This window comes from Mizuhopecten yessoensis, unplaced genomic scaffold (assembly GCF_002113885.1).
Source record: "Mizuhopecten yessoensis strain PY_sf001 unplaced genomic scaffold, ASM211388v2 scaffold8839.2, whole genome shotgun sequence".
NCBI classification, from domain to species: Eukaryota; Metazoa; Mollusca; class Bivalvia; order Pectinida; family Pectinidae; genus Mizuhopecten; species Mizuhopecten yessoensis.
In genome coordinates, this window is record NW_018407748.1 from 12453 (window position 1) to 30892 (window position 18440).

General features: G+C 36.8%; 3 protein-coding genes across 3 annotated transcripts in view; 2 read left to right on the forward strand and 1 right to left on the reverse strand.

The window, feature by feature from the left end:
- Positions 1-2636, forward strand: part of LOC110456733 (malate dehydrogenase, cytoplasmic-like) — a gene marked incomplete at its 5' end in the record, with an annotated part of 14917 nt that extends 12281 nt beyond the window's left edge. Inside the window, one exon of the mRNA XM_021507654.1 lies at positions 426-2636. Coding sequence (XP_021363329.1) covers positions 426-638 — 213 coding nt within the window. The remainder of the gene's footprint in view (positions 1-425) is intronic.
- Positions 2637-10429: 7793 nt separating this feature from the next.
- Positions 10430-15746, reverse strand: LOC110456739 (nucleoside diphosphate-linked moiety X motif 22-like). Its single transcript, XM_021507663.1, has 3 exons — positions 15198-15746; positions 11892-12097; positions 10430-11633 (listed from the first exon to the last, which is right to left on the reverse strand). The coding sequence occupies exons 1-3, from the start codon at positions 15675-15677 to the stop codon at positions 11399-11401; spliced, it is 921 nt and encodes a 306-aa protein (XP_021363338.1). The 5' UTR covers positions 15678-15746; the 3' UTR covers positions 10430-11398.
- A 45-nt stretch (positions 15747-15791) lies between these two features.
- Positions 15792-18440, forward strand: part of LOC110456738 (radial spoke head protein 9 homolog) — a 3382-nt gene continuing 733 nt past the window's right edge. The window contains exons 1-4 of the mRNA XM_021507662.1: positions 15792-16124; positions 16673-16838; positions 17046-17175; positions 17366-17512. Of these exons, the coding sequence (XP_021363337.1) occupies positions 15808-16124; positions 16673-16838; positions 17046-17175; positions 17366-17512 (760 nt within the window). The 5' untranslated portion in view covers positions 15792-15807. The remainder of the gene's footprint in view (positions 16125-16672; positions 16839-17045; positions 17176-17365; positions 17513-18440) is intronic.

The following is an 18440-nucleotide window of genomic DNA, read 5'->3' on the forward strand; positions in this document are numbered from 1 at the left end:
AAGTTTACTATAGTTTATATAGGCAAATAACACTTTTGGGTATATTTTATCCATTTTCAGCAGAAAATTACTCAAACTTAGTCAGAATCATCTTTGGTGAATGAGAGTATTACTTTGTAAAATTGGGATTCCTGCCCCCTCCCCAGGGGCTAGGGCGGGGCCCCAAAGGGGAAAATTTACCAATATTTTCAAATTCTTATCCATTGATGACATGACAAGTATTGTATTTCACTTAGTTTACATGCTGATTTCCACATCACATCTAAACAATAAAATAAAGCTACCGGTACCTATGATATAACTCAGGTGCCCTTGGGCCTCTTGTTTAGTAAAGTGATACCCCTGCAATAATCCACTTTACAGTGTTGAAAAGATTTTAAGCTGTTTATGTTTCCCTGTAATTTGTATGTTACGTTGTGTTTCAGAAAATGGTGTCCATGGCCGTCTTGAGTGATGGTAACAGCTACGGTATTGAAGAGGGGCTCATGTATAGTTTCCCCGTCAAAGTTGACTCAAAGGGCAATTATAAAATTGTCGACGGTCTCAAAATCGATAACTGGCAGCGTTCAATGATGGATAAAACAGCTGCAGAGTTAATGGAGGAGAAAGTTGCAGCCCTTGAAATCTGCGATCAATGACCAAGGATCTCAAAATTGTAGATTGGTCTATCTGAGATGACCAGATTAACAGTAGTGTTGGACAGGTGTAGCAGAAACAACCACACATTCTCTGTACTCCCCTTGTCAATATTCTGGATCACTTTATTACACACATTCAATAATAGCCATGTGGGAAACTGGAAATAATCATTTAGGTCACTGAAAGAGCTTACAAATATTTCACTGTGAACTTATATATTTTAACAAGGAACAGATGTTTTGAAACAGGTACTTGTAGAACCTTTAGAAGCTAAAATAAATGAAATCATAGCTTTTTATTTTTGTATTTAATTTAAAATGGAAAATCATGACTAGTATTAGGCTTTAATATTTTGTAGCCTTTGTTAGAATGGTTAACCATGATTTGGAAAACAAATTAAGTTCTCTGTTGGGAGAACATACTTTTCATTTTTCATGCTGATGAAAGGATGGCAGATATACAGAGGATATTTAATGGTTTCCCGTTGAATACCAAATGTGTTTCACTATGACACAATACCAATTTATTCACAAGTGCAAAGTAGCAGTAAAAACTATATGTACTTTGTGCCATATGAGTGAGACATATTTTGTATTCAGTAGGAAAAACACATGGTCCATTTTGAATGTACCTACAACGAGTTAAAAATTGGAGGAAGGCATAGCAATTCTTTGACAACATTATATTCTGTTATATGTACTTGACAAGAACTGTAAAAACCAGACCTTCATCTAGTTCTCACTGAGCTATATGACCGTGAAGTAGGTCACACTGTATACCTGGTACATTTTTGCCTAGTACCTACCTGTAATGTAATAAAAAAGCTGTTTATTGCAAAAAGAGTTTTGGTCCATAATGTGTTTTTAGACAGATTACACTGGACCTATTATGATGTCAAATGTCCTACAAGGTAGATAACATATTGCGCTATGTATCTAATTACAAGTGTACCTAGCCATGCTGACACACGTATTGGACTACTTTGTCAAATGGTAACATATCTTAAGTTCTTGTCAGTTCTATTTGCATCTTTCCATGTCACAGGTGATATATGTTGAATGTTGTGTGTTTGTTTTGTGGTTTGGTGCAATTAGCATGTAGCTGGAATGTACCTCTATATCTTTAACCAAACAAAACCCTTGTGTATATGACATCTCTGTATGAAATAACCTAGTATAGAGCTTTGATCCCCTGTGAGGTTTTGTGGTATGATATTTGAAAAAGGTTGGTGCTTTTAAGGAGATAAGGGCCTGACTGAGGGCTATATTTAGTCTGACCTGCAGCACTAGGGACTGACTGAGGGCTATATTTAGTCTGACCTGCAGCATTAGGGATACCCCTTTTTTTTACATCCTTGTATTTCTTCTCATTGAGTATTGTCTTAAGAGATTGACTGTTAGGTACCAACAATTTCCCTGTGACCTTTACCTACTGTTTATTCGCAGTTGGTGGTCAACTGAGATGGTTGCTTCCCGCCAGAGTGATATTGCAAAGTTATTACATGTGATTATATAGGTAAAGATGAAATGATGCGATTTATTTTCTGGGCAGGTTTAGTAGTCAACATACCATAATGTTTGTGTAAATGCGGCATCACATGTATCAAACTGGAAATAATTCCCTTTTATACAAATGTACACATACTTTTATATTTATAGTTAATTGGTAAAAAACAATGATTTTTATTCATGATCAAAACATTTATTTATACAATGAAAGAACAAGAGAATGATTTTCGTTTCTCATCTTTCCTTCTTTCACATTGTTATTTATTTAAACTTGTTGACAAGATTTCAATGGAAAAGTTGATTTCTGAGTTTGAAAGAAATGTGAAAGAGCAACAAAAGAATCAAAAGTAGATTTCATTTATGAACACTGATTTTGTTTAATTTTACCTTACAATTAATTTCCCTAGAGATGATATTACCTCTTGTATGTCCCTTCCCTACCAATCATGTATGATATCAGAAAACCTCAAATTAAAAAAAAGAAAACAACTGGTGTGTGGCTTGCTCTCTTTTGCAGTAATTCCATTAAGTAAAACAATCCAGTTGTGCTAGCTTGAACTGGTCTGGTAAAAGGAGCTGTGCATTCCAATTAACATTCCCACATGTGCAAATCTTTAATATTATGTTTTTTTTTTTAATTATTCCGATTGCGATGTTTGATCAAACTTTGTACTTTAAAATTGTTTTTGCGGAATGTCGCATTCCATTCAGAAGATCAGCTGCTCAGTTTTGGCACAACTGGAATGTTTCACTAAATTAAATGTAGCTAGTTTTTCTGACTTGTAAGGAGTAGATATGATTTGAAGCACTCCCTTCTACTTTAAAAAATCTGTCACATTGGTGAAGGAAAATAAATTATGTAAGGGAGAGGTTATATTTCAGAAATAATTATATTTGGGGGACGGCATGGTTTAGGCACTTTTGTGATCCCAACCACTTAATTTTGATGGAAAAACAAGTTTACTAGTTTGGGAGTCATTGTCGATGGTTTTGGTGGCTTGCTGTTTTAGCTAATTTACATGCCATTTATTGCCATTTTTCAAAGTAGTTACAGTTTAGTGGCACATGAAATAAGCAGTTGAAATGAAGGCAATTTCTTTTCTTATTAGCTAAAACTTTAGTAATTTACTTGTCCTTCTGTTTTATCAAACATACTTGAGATATTTTAATGTAGAAAGGGTGTACAAGCAAACCCTAAGGCTTGAAACAACTTTATCTGGAAAAGACTAATCACAGTGCCAGCCCAGGCTGTAACAATGCTGTCTTGTCTGTATGACAGCTAGCAGATGCCCCTACCTGTTTATATATAGCCACTGTTATCTTCAGTGCAAACTTGCCCAGCAGAAAAGTAATTATCAGTAAGGCTACACACTGGCCATTCTGAGTGTGTTATAACTGGTAGATGCTCCTTATAAAAACAAAACATTTCATGCAATGGTACAAACTGAATATATTGGATCAAACTATCAATTTGATTGACTAAACATCAATCAATTTATTGATTAGTTTGTTTGGATAGATCACCAGGAAAAAAATGCTTTTCTTTCAATGGTGCAAGTGCTAATGACATTGACTTTTCCAGGCTCCTTTGTATTTCAATTAAATGTGGTTGTAGCTGTGTGTATATTAAGACTTAACGTTAACCCAACGTCATCGTTTTTGGCAAGAAAAAAACCCCATCAAACAGACTCTATAGTCCAAGATTATTTTGTAATTTAATGATAGGAACAGTCAGAATGATAATTACAAAAGTGTGATAACAAACTGTAACAATACAATATGTATTTCAATCTGAAACAACCATACCGATATATTTACATCCTCGATGTAGATATATGACCCCCTAAATATATCCTCCTTGATTTCCAGGGGTTACGATCACCTACAGAGAGTAGAGAGCGTAGGTGATTGTAACCCCTGGAAATCGAGGATTGTCTACTCCTTACCTCCGTGTCCTAGTTTAGCCTTATAAGGTATACTAATAAGATGCTTTAATAACTCCTCTCTGTTAACCACTACTCTTAACCTGGCTATGGGTGTCGGATAAGGTCACGAGTAACCAGTCTCTTAAGGGCTAGCATCGGTAAGGTGGACGTTTGAGAGCCATGTAAATATTGGTAACTTTGCATTTAATGAATCATGATGAGCAGATGGACACCTTATGTAACTGACGACTTGTTTAGGAGATAATGCATTAGCATTACCAATGGGAGATTCTACACTGAAAATACTGTACTTGAGAATACTGTAGTTTGAAGAGTTTATGTTTCCCTGTAATTTGTATGTTACGTTGTGTTTCAGAAAATGGTGTTCAACTTTTATAGCAGTGCTTAGTTTTGGTTATGAAAAATGTATTGGGCATCATGGTAATTTGTGGTGGCTCATAATGAATGTCATCTTTTGTAGTGGCTTGTAATAAATGTCAAGACCATTTGTAGGGGCTTGTTATGAATGTCAATGTCTTTTGAAAAGGCTAGTTATTGTTGTGAAAGTCATTTATGGAGGCTAGTAATTGATGTCAAGGTCATTTGTAGAGAGTAGTAATTGATGTCGAGGTCATTTGTGGAGAGTAATAATTGATGTCAAGGTCATTAATGGAAGGTAGTAACGGATGTCAAGGTCATTTATGAGGCTAGTATATTATGTTGGGGACATTTGCGGAGGCTAGTAACTGATGTCAAGGTCTTCTGTGGAAAGCAATTATTGATGTCAAGGTCATTTGAGGTGGCTTGTGTTTAATGTCAAGGTCTTTTGTGAAGACTAGTAATTGATGTCATGGTCATTTGTGATTGCTTGTTATAATTGTCAAGGTTATTTCCTTGTGGTTTCTGTCAGGTGTTGAAGTCCTAACACATGATAAGTGTCAAAAGATGATAGTGACTTGTTATAGGTGTCAAGGTTACGTTGTAAGGGTCATTTGTGGTAGCTTGTTAAAGGTGTCAAGGTTAGGTTGTAAGGGTCATTTGTGGTAGCTTGTTATAGGTGTCAAGGTTAGGTTGTAAGGGTCATTTGTGGTAGCTTGTTATAGGTGTCAAGGTTAGGTTGTAAGGGTCATTTGTGGTAGCTTGTTATAGGTGTCAAGGTTAGGTTGTAAGGGTCATTTGTGGTAGCTTGTTATAGGTGTCAAGGTTAGGTTGTAAGGGTCATTTGTGGTAGCTTGTTATAGGTGTCAAGGTTAGGTTGTAAGGGTCATTTGTGGTAGCTTGTTATAGGTGTCAAGGTTAGGTTGTAAGGGTCATTTGTGGTAGCTTGTTATAGGTGTCAAGGTTAGGTTGTAAGGGTCATTTGTGGTAGCTTGTTATAGGTGTCAAGGTTAGGTTGTAAGGGTCATTTGTGGTAGCTTGTTATAGGTGTCAAGGTTAGGTTGTAAGGGTCATTTGTGGTAGCTTGTTATAGGTGTCAAGGTTAGGTTGTAAGGGTCATTTGTGGTAGCTTGTTATAGGTGTCAAGGTTAGGTTGTAAGGGTCATTTGTGGTAGCTTGTTATAGGTGTCAAGGTTAGGTTGTAAGGGTCATTTGTGGTAGCTTGTTATAGGTGTCAAGGTTAGGTTGTAAGGGTCATTTGTGGTAGCTTGTTATAGGTGTCAAGGTTAGGTTGTAAGGGTCATTTGTGGTAGCTTGTTATAGGTGTCAAGGTTAGGTTGTAAGGGTCATTTGTGGTAGCTTGTTATAGGTGTCAAGGTTAGGTTGTAAGGGTCATTTGTGGTAGCTTGTTATAGGTGTCAAGGTTAGGTTGTAAGGGTCATTTGTGGTTATTATAGTTGTCAAAGTCTTTTGTTGTAGTTAGTGATATTATTTATCACTAAAGTTTTGTGTATCTCCATTTTTGCGATTGTTGCATGTAATGATATGATAATTGTTAAATTGTGTTTCATAATATGAACCCTACAACCTTGCAATTTTATGCAAAACATAATTTATTGGGAAATACAAGTCATTTGCAATGGTCAAGGTCATTGATGGTTTTTACTAATAGGTGCCAAGGTTATTTATGGTGTTTACTAACAGGTGTCAAGGTCATTGGTTGTGGGAAGCTTTTTATTGTTCAAGTGTATATATTGCTACAAATACAAACAATAAAGAGTTAGGAACAGTCACATGTAAATTATAGACATGACCCTTTTCCTTATGGCAAGCATTAGTTATCATGGTCTTCCTTTTGGAATGTACCTAATGTCAGAGCTTGGTAAAAGCTAAAAGTTCCCATTGGCCAAACCTGGTTATGGATGTTGACACTTCTGCTAAACAGATTAACATGCATCGAAGATGTAAGTGCATCACCTGAGGTAGCTATTATTATTATACTGTGACTACTGCCTTTATACCACTATTGCATTGGTAAGCAGGCAGTAGTGCCTTTATACCACTATTGCATTGGTAAGCAGGCAGTAGTGCCATTATACAACTATTGCATTGGTCAGCAGGCAGTAGTGCCTATATACCACTATTGCATTGGTAAGCAGGCAGTAGTGCCTTTATACCACTATTGCATTGGTAAGCAGGCAGTAGTGCCATTATACCACTGTTGCATTGGTAAGGCAGCGGTAGTGCCACTATACCACTATTGCAATGGTAAGCAGGTGGTAGTGCCATTATATACCACTATTGCATTGGAAGGCAGGCGGTAGTGCCTTTATACCACTATTTCATTGGTAAGTAGGCGGTAGTGCCATCATTATACCACTTGCATTGGTAAGCAGGCGGGAGTGCCATTATACCACTATTGCGTTGGTAAGCAGGCAGTAGTGCCATTATACCACTATTGCATTGGTAAGCAGGCAGTAGTGCCATTATACCATTATTGCATTAGTAAGCAGGCAGTAGTGTCTTCATACCACTATTGCATTGGTAAGCAGGCAATAGTGCCATTATACCACTATTGCATTAGTAAACAGGCGGTAGTGCCTTTATACCACTATTGCATTTGTAAGCAGGCGGAAGTGCCTTTATATCACTTGCATTGGAAAGCAGGCAGGAGTGCCATTATACCACTATTGCATTAGTAAGCAGGCAGTAGTGCCATTATACCGTTATTGCATTAGTTAGCCGGCAGTAGTGCCATTATACCACTATTGCATTTGTAAGCAGGCGGAAGTGCCTTTATATCACTTGCATTGGAAAGCAGGCAGGAGTGCCATTATACCACTATTGCATTAGTAAGCAGGCAGTAGAGGCGGCAGTGCCATTATACCACTATTGCGTTGGTAAGCAGGCAGTAGTGACATTATACCACTATTGCATTAGTAAGCAGGCAGTAGTGCCTTTATACCACTATTACATTGGTAAGCCGGCAGTAGTGCCAATATACCACGTTTGCATTAGTAAGCAGGCGTTAATGCCATTATTCCACTATTGCATTGGTAAGCAGGTGGTAGTGCCTTTATACCACCTGCATTTGTAAGCAGGCAGTACTGCCATTATACCACTATTGCATTGGTAAGCAGGCAGTAGTGTCGTTATACCACTATTGCATTGGTAAGCAGGCAGTAGTGCCATTATACTATTGCATTGGTAAGCAGGCAGTAGTGCCTTTATACCACTATTGCATTGGTAAGCCGGCAGTAGTGCCAATATACCACTTTTGCATTAGTAAGCAGGCGTTAATGCCATTATACCACTATTGCATTGGTAAGCAGGTGGTAGTGCCTTTATACCACCTGCATTTGTAAGCAGGCAGTATAGCCATTATACCACTATTGCATTGGTAAGCACATGGTAGTGCCTTTATACCCCCTGCATTTGTAAGCAGGCAGTAGTGCCAATATTCCACTATTGCATTGGTAAGCAGGCGGTAGTGCCTTTATACAACTATTGCATTGGTAAGCAGGCAGTAGTGTCTTTATACCACTATTGCATTGGTAAGCAGGCGGTAGTGCCTTTATACAACTATTGCATTGGTAAGCAGGCAGTAGTGCCATTATACCACTATTGCATTGGTAAGCAGGCAGTAGTACTATTATACCACTTTTGCATTTGTAAGCAGGCAGTAGTGCCACTATACCACTATTGCAATGGTAAGCAGGTGGAAGTGCCATTATATACCACTATTGCATTGGAAAGCAGGCAGAAGTGCCATCATTATACCACTTGCATTAGTAAGAAGGCGGTGGTGCCATTATACCACTTTTGTATTGGTAAGCAGGCAGTAGTGCCTCTATACCACTATTGCATTGGAAAGCAGGCAGTAGTGCCAATATACCACTTGCATTAGTAAGAAGGCGGTGGTGCCATTATACCACGTAGTGCCATTATACCACTATTGCATTAGTAAGCAGGCGGTAGTACCTATATACCACTATTGCATTGGTAAACAGGCGGTAGTGCCATTATACCACTATTGTATTGGTAAGCAGGCAGTAGTGCCTTTATACCACTATTGCATTAGTAAGCAGGCGGTAGTACCTATATACCACTATTGCATTGGTAAGAAGGCGGTAGTGCCATTATACCACTATTGTATTGGTAAGCAGGCAGTAGTGCCTTTATACCACTATTGCATTAGTAAGCAGGCGGTAGTACCTATATACCGCTATTGCATTGGTAAACAGGCTGTAGTGCCATTATACCACTATTGTATTGGTAAGCAGGCGGTAGTGCCATTATACCACTATTGCATTGAATAAGGTGAGGACCTGGTTTGGCTCTTAGCATTGCCACCTGTTAATGAATGAAAAGATTTGTTTTTGATTTACTGATAGTTCACTAACATTTTGTAGCAAACAGTTTGTCAAAATGATCTTGTTCTATGGTAGACACTTTTCACCTAAATCATTTTGCTACACTTTGATACTATATGACGGTCTTGGTCACTCTTAAAATACCGACAACTGACTCAAACCAATTCAATTTATATTTGTTAATGTAAATTGTCTGGAAAAAAGTTCAATAATAAATAAAATATACACAAAATGTTCCTTTCCCTATACAAACTATAGTAAATTTTACTCTCTCCCCAATGACAGTTTTGGTAACAATCATACAACAATATCTGACCAAGTAAGGTATAATAATCATATCTGACCATGTCCATTTTCAGCCCACTATCATCAGATATTGGGCTATTCAAATCACCTTGCAACCGTGGTTCGTCCATCCGTCATTCCGTCCATCCTGAAACAATGCTTGTTAGCGCTTTTTTTCAGAAAGCACAGAAGGGATCTTTCTCAAATTTCACATGATGGTTCCCCATGATCCCTAGTTATGCATGCCGACAGCCAGCCATCTTGAATTTTAGAGTTAAAGTTTGTTAGTGCTGTTCCTCAGAAAGCACTAGAGGGATCTTTATCTCAAATTTTGCATGAAAGTTCCCCATGGTCCTTAGTTACGCATATTAAATTTTGGGACAGAAGGGAAAACCAAGATGGCAGACGGACTGCTATCTTGAATTTGAGTATGAAACTTTGTTAGCATTATTTCTCGGATGTTTAGGAGGGGTCTTCTCAAATTTCGCATGAAGGTTCCCAATGGTTCTTAGTTCTGCATTACGAATTTTGGGGATGATTGGAAAACTAAGATGGCCACCATGTGGTCGTGTAAGATTTGGGAGAAAAAGTTTTTTTTAGCCCGATTGCTCAAAAAGAGGGATCTTCAGCAAATTTCACATAAGGGTTCATCTTGTTCTTAGTTATGCATATCAAATCATATCAGCTACCCATCGTGTTAAAGTTAAGGTTGTTATTGCTATATCTCAGAATTTACTGGAGGAGTTATTCTCAAATTTGATATGTAGGTTCCCCCTTGGTCCTGAGTTGTGCATGTTTACTTTTGAGGTTGATTTCCTCAAAACCGTGGTTGGACACATACATTGTATTTACTCATAAGCGACCGGGAGCGCACAGCCATGTTTTCCTCGCAAGCGTGTATAAACACATGCCTATTTTTAGACCTTGTATCTCGGTCACTGTACTTGAATGGGGTCGGTGATGTATACCAGCGTGGAGCTCTGTGATTGGTCAAAACAATTAGATACTTTTTATAGTTCATAGCCTTGACCTTGTTACGAAATTCAGTCAGGAAATCAGAGTGTCAGGGTTGTGAAAGCGTGGCTAGAATCGTAATGGCGATAAATATATTTCCCTCGTATAAAATGAATATGTGATAACAACCAAAAAAGCCAGCGTTGTGGCAAAATGTTTCTTCGTAGCAGACTTGAAAGACTATAACTTCTTTGACAAGTATCCTCTACCAGAAATTAACATTTTATATATTATCTAATAAAAGAGGGACGACGATTGACAATTTAACCCAAATGACAATTAATGTTTTATTCAAAAGTGTATTATCATTTAAGCATGCAGTTTAACATGTACAGTTTCTTGCCCTGTGACAATGACTAAGTAACAATAGTGCAACATGTGAGGTTATTAAGAGTGAACAGAATATTCTTAACAGTAAAATTAATGCCATTTATATCCAAAGAACAAATTCAAGTGTGCATGATCTGTCCCTCATGCTAGTTGGACTGTCACTTAGTGATGATTTTCATCAACAGATCTGGTGTACAGCAGCTTTGCAGCATTTTCTTGTTAAAAGTCGATTTGAATATTTATTGGCAGTTATCCAGATACAACAGGGACTGTTACGAATCTCACCGGAACTACAGCATTCAACAAGAAGACACTGTCATCAATATCCCCTGCTCACAGTGCAACGAGTCATTAAAAACATGAAGCGTAAAATATAGGTCAAAATCAGCATCTGCAATATGCATTCAGTAGAGCATCCCAAGATACTCGGAGGATAAATGCTCTGAGCTTGCTAATGAAGACACAGAAACAAGGCTCTTTGAGGGCTCATTCAGAGTGATGACAATGCTAAAGGGAAGGGAATGATTTTCTTATTACCGGGTATAGTCACTTTAACCTTCGGCTATTTGACCTGAGGAAGGAAGGTGTGTATGAAATCTGAATGACTCTGAGAACTTGAAGTCAGACACTTGAAAGAAAAGTCCAATTTGTTAAGAAAAAAATAAACTGATCGTTCGGCCATATTAACTATTGGTGTAATGTTGGTAAACATTTACCATTTCTCAATATGCAAAAAAAGTTAAAACAAGAATTTGATAAGTACTTCCTTTATTATAACAGATTTAGCCATACTGGCATACTTTTGACAGATACATTTAGTCCAAATATTTCCGCATTTCAATTCTTTAAAATAAATTATATTTGAAAGCAAAATAAACAAAATCTAATGCATTCCTACACCTCAAGGAATCAAACATAACATACAGTAACATCAGACATGTAGCGGTCAAACATCATTGTCCAGATCAGTCTGTCCCAAGTCAGTGACTTTTGTGTCGTATAGACGGTAAAGTATAATACAACCCTTGGCAGATGGAGCCATATTTTGCCAAAACTCATCCTCTGACTTCATCTTTATCACTGTTTCCAATGGCAGTAGACATATACTGGTGGATTCATCAGCTTCTGATTGGTTACCTTGGTGGTATTTGGCCTTGACCTCTTCCGAGTTCAGAGAGCATCTGTGATATACAGGTAATCATCATTCAGCTTATCGTTTTATTAGATCTGTATTTTCAAGATTGCTACCGAAACACATGAAGGCTGTCGTGTACAAAAATATTATTGACATTGCCTAAATCTTCTCACCGTTTTTTTTTTATATACAGTTCCAAATTTATTATTCATATGCCTGATATAGTCATTGATCTTTTTAAAAACTCATTTTTGGTAAAAGCATTTAGTTCCATTTTATGTAAATGAAGGTAAGATAAAATCACCTGATCACAAATTCCACACTAGGTCTACCAGCTGCTGTTGTATTTCTCGCAATGCCACATAGTTCTGGTTCAGACAAACATGAACTGGGAATGTTGACTTCATCTATCACCTCTCTTTTTATAGAATCAAACATTTCTTCTATCACCTTGACAGGGTCCATTTTTGTCACATCAATGTTTTCAACTGGAAGGTCACCAACCAATTCCTGCAAACATTTATAAACATGTATACTCTATAAATGTAGCACTTCGATTTGCCAAGTCAAACTTTTACACTTTTGTTTTGTATCATAATTTTAACACGAACAAATTTGGGATCAACCCAAGAAACAACTTTAACTTCGTATTAAGCCAGCTCAGGGTTAACTCATTCACCCTTGAAGACACATTTGAACTCTTCCAATTCAAAGGCTGTAATAGTTCATTATAAAATTTCAGGGGTGACTGAGTTAAAAACAGTCTACTAAATACTCTTGTTCCTCGCTTTTTCCGGTCTATAAAACTTTTTTTCTGAACATGCACAGGAGATTATGAACCACAATCAAAGAGTACTTTTTGTAAACTTGATGTAACAAGATATGGTGCCCCCCCAGTAATTGTCTGCTTATTCTTCCTAACCCTAGTCAAAAGCAGTGAAAACTTTAAAAAAATAAAAAATAAACATAAAGACATTTTCCATATTTGCTTCACTGCATTAACATTATCCCCAGAATATATCCCTGTGTAACACACTATTTAAATCAATGACACCATGTATTGATCTCACAGCAGTAACTTTAAAGGTCAGATATATATTAGAAATATCACCACTGTGGGCATATTGGATATAAAGAATAGATTTCACCCGTGTGACCTTGAATGTGGGTCAAGGTGAATCATTTGAACAAACTTTCAGCCCTTCATCCTAACATTCTACTGGCCAAATATCATTGACTTGGGATAATGAGAAGTTGTTTGTTTTTATGTTTAATATTTGACACTCCAGTAATTTTTTTAAATTATTAACTTGAACAAGCATACTGATAATACATGTCCCCTACCGGCCCCCGCTAGCTTTTACACTGTAATGATTTATATAAATGGTGCCCTTTGGGGTTAATTTGGGAAAATGAAAAGTATACAATTAGCTTGTAACTGATTTTAATGTAATAATAATACAAGAAATTGTAATGTTAGTATTATAATAGAGGAATTATGTAAAATAAAATGATTGAAAACCCTGAAACTCAAGCATGTTCGAGAAATTATGGCCCTTTGTTATTGTGTGAAGTTTGATAAAAATCCCCCAAGGAATGAAGCCGCTAGAGCTCTGACAAGGATTTTCTAAAAATAGTAACAGTGACCTTGACCTTGATCCGACAACCCTGAAACTCAACCTTGTCTGAGATATTATGGTCCTTTGTATTTTTGTGAAGTTTGATCAAAATCCTTCAAGGTTTCATCGATAGGGGACTAATAAACTTTGTAGCGCTTCTCACCAGCATGCTATTGGCCAAATAGCATCACACTGGGATTTTCGGGTTATTGAGAAGTTGTTTAATGATTTTAACACATTTGACCCCTGTGACATTGGAAGTTGGCCAAGGTCATTCATTTGAATAAAATCTTTAATCCCAGCAAACTAATGACTAGATATCATTGACCTGAACCTTTCGGGTAACGCGTAATTTTTAAAAAATATTTTTTAAACATTTAAAGGGACAATTTAGTAAAGTTTTTTTTTTAAACATAAGTTAAAACATTCTTCATGAAAATATAGTTTGATACTCCTTATGAACAAAACATGTCGAGAAACTGACAAGAGACAATCTTTCTTGGTGTTCCTGTTCAGTAATGAAGAAATCCTAAACTCTACAACCATACCTTTTAGTGGTAACTCATACTGTCAGTGAAATGTGTCTTTCCAGCCGTGGAAAGAAGGTAAATTCTCGCTTTCACCTAGCTTTTTCAGAATACAAGTACCGGCATTTATTCTGAATCAATATCATCATCCAAACAATATCTCAATCATCGTTATAAAAGAGCAATTTATTTTAATTTTAACCCACTGATATGATATCGTACTTTATACAGTTTGAAATTATCCCTGTGGTACACTCTTGCATGCATACTGTATTTAAATTAAAATACAATTGTGAAAAGAAATGTTTCATAAGATTTATATATAATGATATTTATAATTCTTCCTTGCGACATTTTGTGTAAATTCAAAGCAATAAAGCATGTGTTATGTGAGAAATCAGATTCACTGTTGGTCGACAGTGTGGTACTGTACAATGTTTACTACTCGCTGAAAGGCCTGGATATTGCGCTATTTCCGTCGTAGCCATTGTTATCACAAGTTTTCCCAAAAGATAAAACTGACCACACTGGATGTTGGTTTCAAGTCATGTCATTATCAACTACGTAGACTTTCGTTAGGAGATCTATATTTTCAGTATCTAATCAAACTTAATGGTGTTCACTTGTTTGACTAAATATAGCCCCTTTAACCCCAGTGACCTTGAATACAATGTTAATGGAATTTTCATTGCTAAAGGAGGCATCAACCAATTAATTAATGGGTGGATTGATCGAGTGGTTAACACTTCGGCCTTCCACGCAGGCGGCCGGGGTTCGATCCCCGAAGTCGTCGCATGCATGGAATATCAGAGAAGGTGTTTTTCTCCTGCCCACACAACTCCAACAACCCAGGTGGAGTATAAAATGGTCTGGGGTGGATGTTGCGGTATCTGTGATGTAGCATTCAAGTGAGGTGGCACTAGAAAAGATGCCGTTGGAAGCACAGTCCCACTACAAACAGAACAAAATACATCTCCAGCACACACGCAGGCATACACACATAGGGAGATATTAGCCAGGTGGCATAGGACTAGCAGTTAGCGCCTGATAAGGCAGCTCCTGGGATTTCCTCAAAAATTGTATATCCTAATTGTATTAATTGTATATCTATGTACTGTAAAGCGCTTTAGAGTGACTTATGTTAGCTAGATAGGGCGCTATATCAAAATGTTGTATATATATTAAATGTCTTTAATACTCTGTTACAATGCTCAAATATTCCCCCTACTGGGCCCATATCCCTCTGTCCTAGGGTAGCCACACCCTCCATTTACTCAATAAGTATTGGCCCTGAATGCTCTAGACCAATATAGGTTAAAATCCCTTTCCCAATATTCATAACTTTACTTCGACAAACATTTCATAGAAGTGCCATCAGTTTGCTTGATGGTGCTCTCTATTCTTCACAATGCTGATGCTAATCAACATTAAATTCTATGTAGGATAGAATATTGACATTTGTACCTGTGGTTCTGCATGCCCTCCTGGGATGTCCCAAAGTCCTTTAGCTTCCCCACAATGGATACTTCTCTTTAGGAATATCACATGATTGTCTGTGGTTTGTACCAAGGCCCCAACTCCCATAGCATCAGACATAAATGCCTGAGTGTTGTTATAATCTTGTTCACCTTTTCTTAATATATCCTCTGCGTTTGGTGCCCAGTTAGTACTTATAAAATCTCTATAACATGTAATGCCTAAGTTAAATGTGGTTTTACAACCTGGGCCATTAGACTCGTGTGAAACCGAGTGTAAACGGAATTTTGTTCCATTGAATAATTTTGGATTTTCTAGTCTTCTTTTCTCCCAAATAGATTCTATGTGAACATCAAATTCGTCATGGTTTTTCTTGTTGAATTCTGGAGACAAATGTGCGATTGTGTCGGAATGTCGTATTAGGAACGGGCCAGAAACTGTAAACATAACAGAAACGTCTGGATCCATGCTGCAGCCAACACGGAAGTAAACATCTCAGTGTTAATGTTACGCTTCCACAATCAGTGTTAAAAATCATTTCCAATAAAGCGTTTGTTTGATTAAGACATTCCAATGTGTACCGGAAACGCGCTACGACATGCGCGTAGTGCATAGCAACATACAAACTACTGTTGCTGTTAAGTTGATTCGAGAAGAGTGTACATCTGTTTACACTTATTTCGGCAAAATGGAATCATCAGGGCTTCATCTTGACATCGATTATGTTGGAAGCAGTGGGGTTATCCTCAGTCCGGAACAGAAAGCAGCCTTGCAAACATCTTTAGTCATTCTACAAAGTCATAACAAATTCCACAAAGTTTATCTGTGGGGTAAAATTTTGGGTGTGAAAGATGATTATTTCATCGCACAAGGTGTATCCAGGGATGAAATGATTGAGAAGAAAACATTTTATAGGTAACTATTTCTCTTAATAATTAACTGGTTTATGGTTGGGTTTTGATTTAGGTGTTGCCAAAGTTGTATTACAATGTTAATTTTCAGTTGATTTTAGAGTTAGCTTATTAAGACGTTACGAAGCACAGCTGTACTGTCAGTACTCAAGACATTTGGTTGTCTTATGATTGTTACACATATACTGTGCCATGCTGAGTGTTATATTATTTTATAACTTGGTAACATTGTGACTGTATTTGTGCCATACAATAAAGCATTATTGGAGTAAATTAAAGAATAATCAAGGGACAACTTTGATGTACATTTGTAATACCTGGTCAAGTTACTGACAGAGAAGACAAGTAAAATGTTTTTTTTTCTTTTTAGATAATTTAGCTATGTGAAGTGTTAGCTTGATAAAAGCAGATTGCTTAGAATAGGATTGTAAATATAAAGTATCTTCGATTGTCAAACAAAAGGAGAATTGACATCTCAGCCTTCTTAGAAATAAGTTTTATATGTTTTCTTTAAACTATTAACATATTTCTCACACTTTTTGATCATTTTAGCAAAGACTGTGTCAACTGGGGTTTATTGCCACCTGCCACAAAAGCTATGCGTGACCAAAGCAAGCTGGCAAAGGGACGCTTCACTGGAGACCCATCATACGAGTTTGAACACACAGAAACAAAGAAAGTTGGTGAGGGTGAAGATGCTCAGGAGGAAGAAGAAACTGTGAGTGGATAAATCTATTTGTGTTGAGGCTTAAAGCTTGACAACATCTCTAAAAGAATTCATTTAGCATTCTTTCTTATATATTTTTTACATTTTAAGTATCAAATGTAATGGTAGTGTTTAAATTTTTCTTCAGGCTTTATCAGTAGGTTTACATGTAGGGGAGAAAAGAATTTACTTAATATTCACCTGATTAATATTTTACAGATCTCCATCAAGGAAGAAGACAGGCTGTCATCTGTCATTGCAGATATTGATGATGATGTTAAAATTGTCCCCAGAGGAGCTTTTGTACAGACACCAACAGGCGAAGTGATAGCAAATCGTAGTTTTGAAGGTATTGATTTACATGGAATGGTCTTGTGCTGGTTAAAGTCTTGCTGCTTAAGCTGAGATTACGTTAAATGCATTTTTTTTATCTAGCTTCTGTAATAAGAATTAAAAGATCACTCACTGTAGTTGACCATAGCATGGTTTCAATCTGAGTTAATGTGTTGGCTGACTTGATTACTTTTTTTTCTACACAGGTTTGATTGTGTCTGAAGCTGCCAAGCTTTGTTCATACATGCACTTCAGGGAACCTAAACTCCTGCCAGAGAAGTCTCTCCTTCAAAAAGCCAACATGGACAAGTCAATTGACTTCATGGACAACTTGGAAGAAGACATCCCCAAAGGTATCATCACTAGTGTCTTGATGTCATATATATATATATATTGATACAGTAGCAAGTTCTTGTTAATTATTTGGAACAAAATGACAAAAAGAATTGGTAACATGTAAGGAAATGTCTGATATTTGATAAAAAAAAAATCATTAGAAAATTTTCCTTGAAAATGTAAGTGTTTAGCACAAAATATGTTATCAAGAACTGTATACCTATATGCAATTGTATCATACATGTCTGAGTAAAATATTGTATTGTTATGGATGTTTGACTGTTTGATTTTTAGGCATTATGTAGCCATAACAATTTTTTTTTGTAGTTTGTATTATATGAAAATGTGTCTGTTATGATTAAACTCAATTTTTGTACTCTTTGATATCATCTATTCAATATGTTGTCATGGTTATATTTGACCGGGCTGTTTGTCATTGTGTTGTTATGGTCATGTCTGACCAGACTGTTTGACAATGTGTTGTCATGGTTATGTTTGACTGGACTTTTGACATTGCATTGTTATGGTCATATCTGACCAGACTGTGTGACAATATGTTGTCATGGTTATGCTTGACTGGACTGTTTGACATTGTGTTGTTATGGTCATATCTGACCAGACTGTTTGACAATGTGTTGTTATTGTCACATCTGACCAGACTTGTTTGACAATGTGTTGTCATGGTTATGCTTGACCAGACTGTTTGACATTGTGTTGTTATGGTCATATCTGACCAGACTTGTTTGACAATGTGTTGTCATGGTTATGCTAGATTGGACTGTTTGACAATGTGTTGTTATGGTCATATCTGACCAGACTGTTTGACAATGTGTTGTCATGGTTATGCTTGACCAGACTGTTTGACATTGTGTTGTTATGGTCATATCTGACCAGACTTGTTTGACAATGTGTTGTCATGGTTATGCTTGACTGGACTGTTTGACA

Bases quoted from the DNA above. Each gene is read 5' to 3' on its own strand.
- LOC110456739 (XM_021507663.1), bottom strand. From the start codon at position 15,677: ATGGATCCAGACGTTTCTGTTATGTTTACAGTTTCTGGCCCGTTCCTA. The intron at 12,098-15,197 runs GTACAAATGTCA...AAATGTTTGCAG, and splicing joins GAGGGCATGCAGAACCACAG to GAATTGGTTGGTGACCTTCC. The intron at 11,634-11,891 runs GTGATTTTATCT...TGTATATCACAG, and splicing joins AGTGTGGAATTTGTGATCAG to ATGCTCTCTGAACTCGGAAG.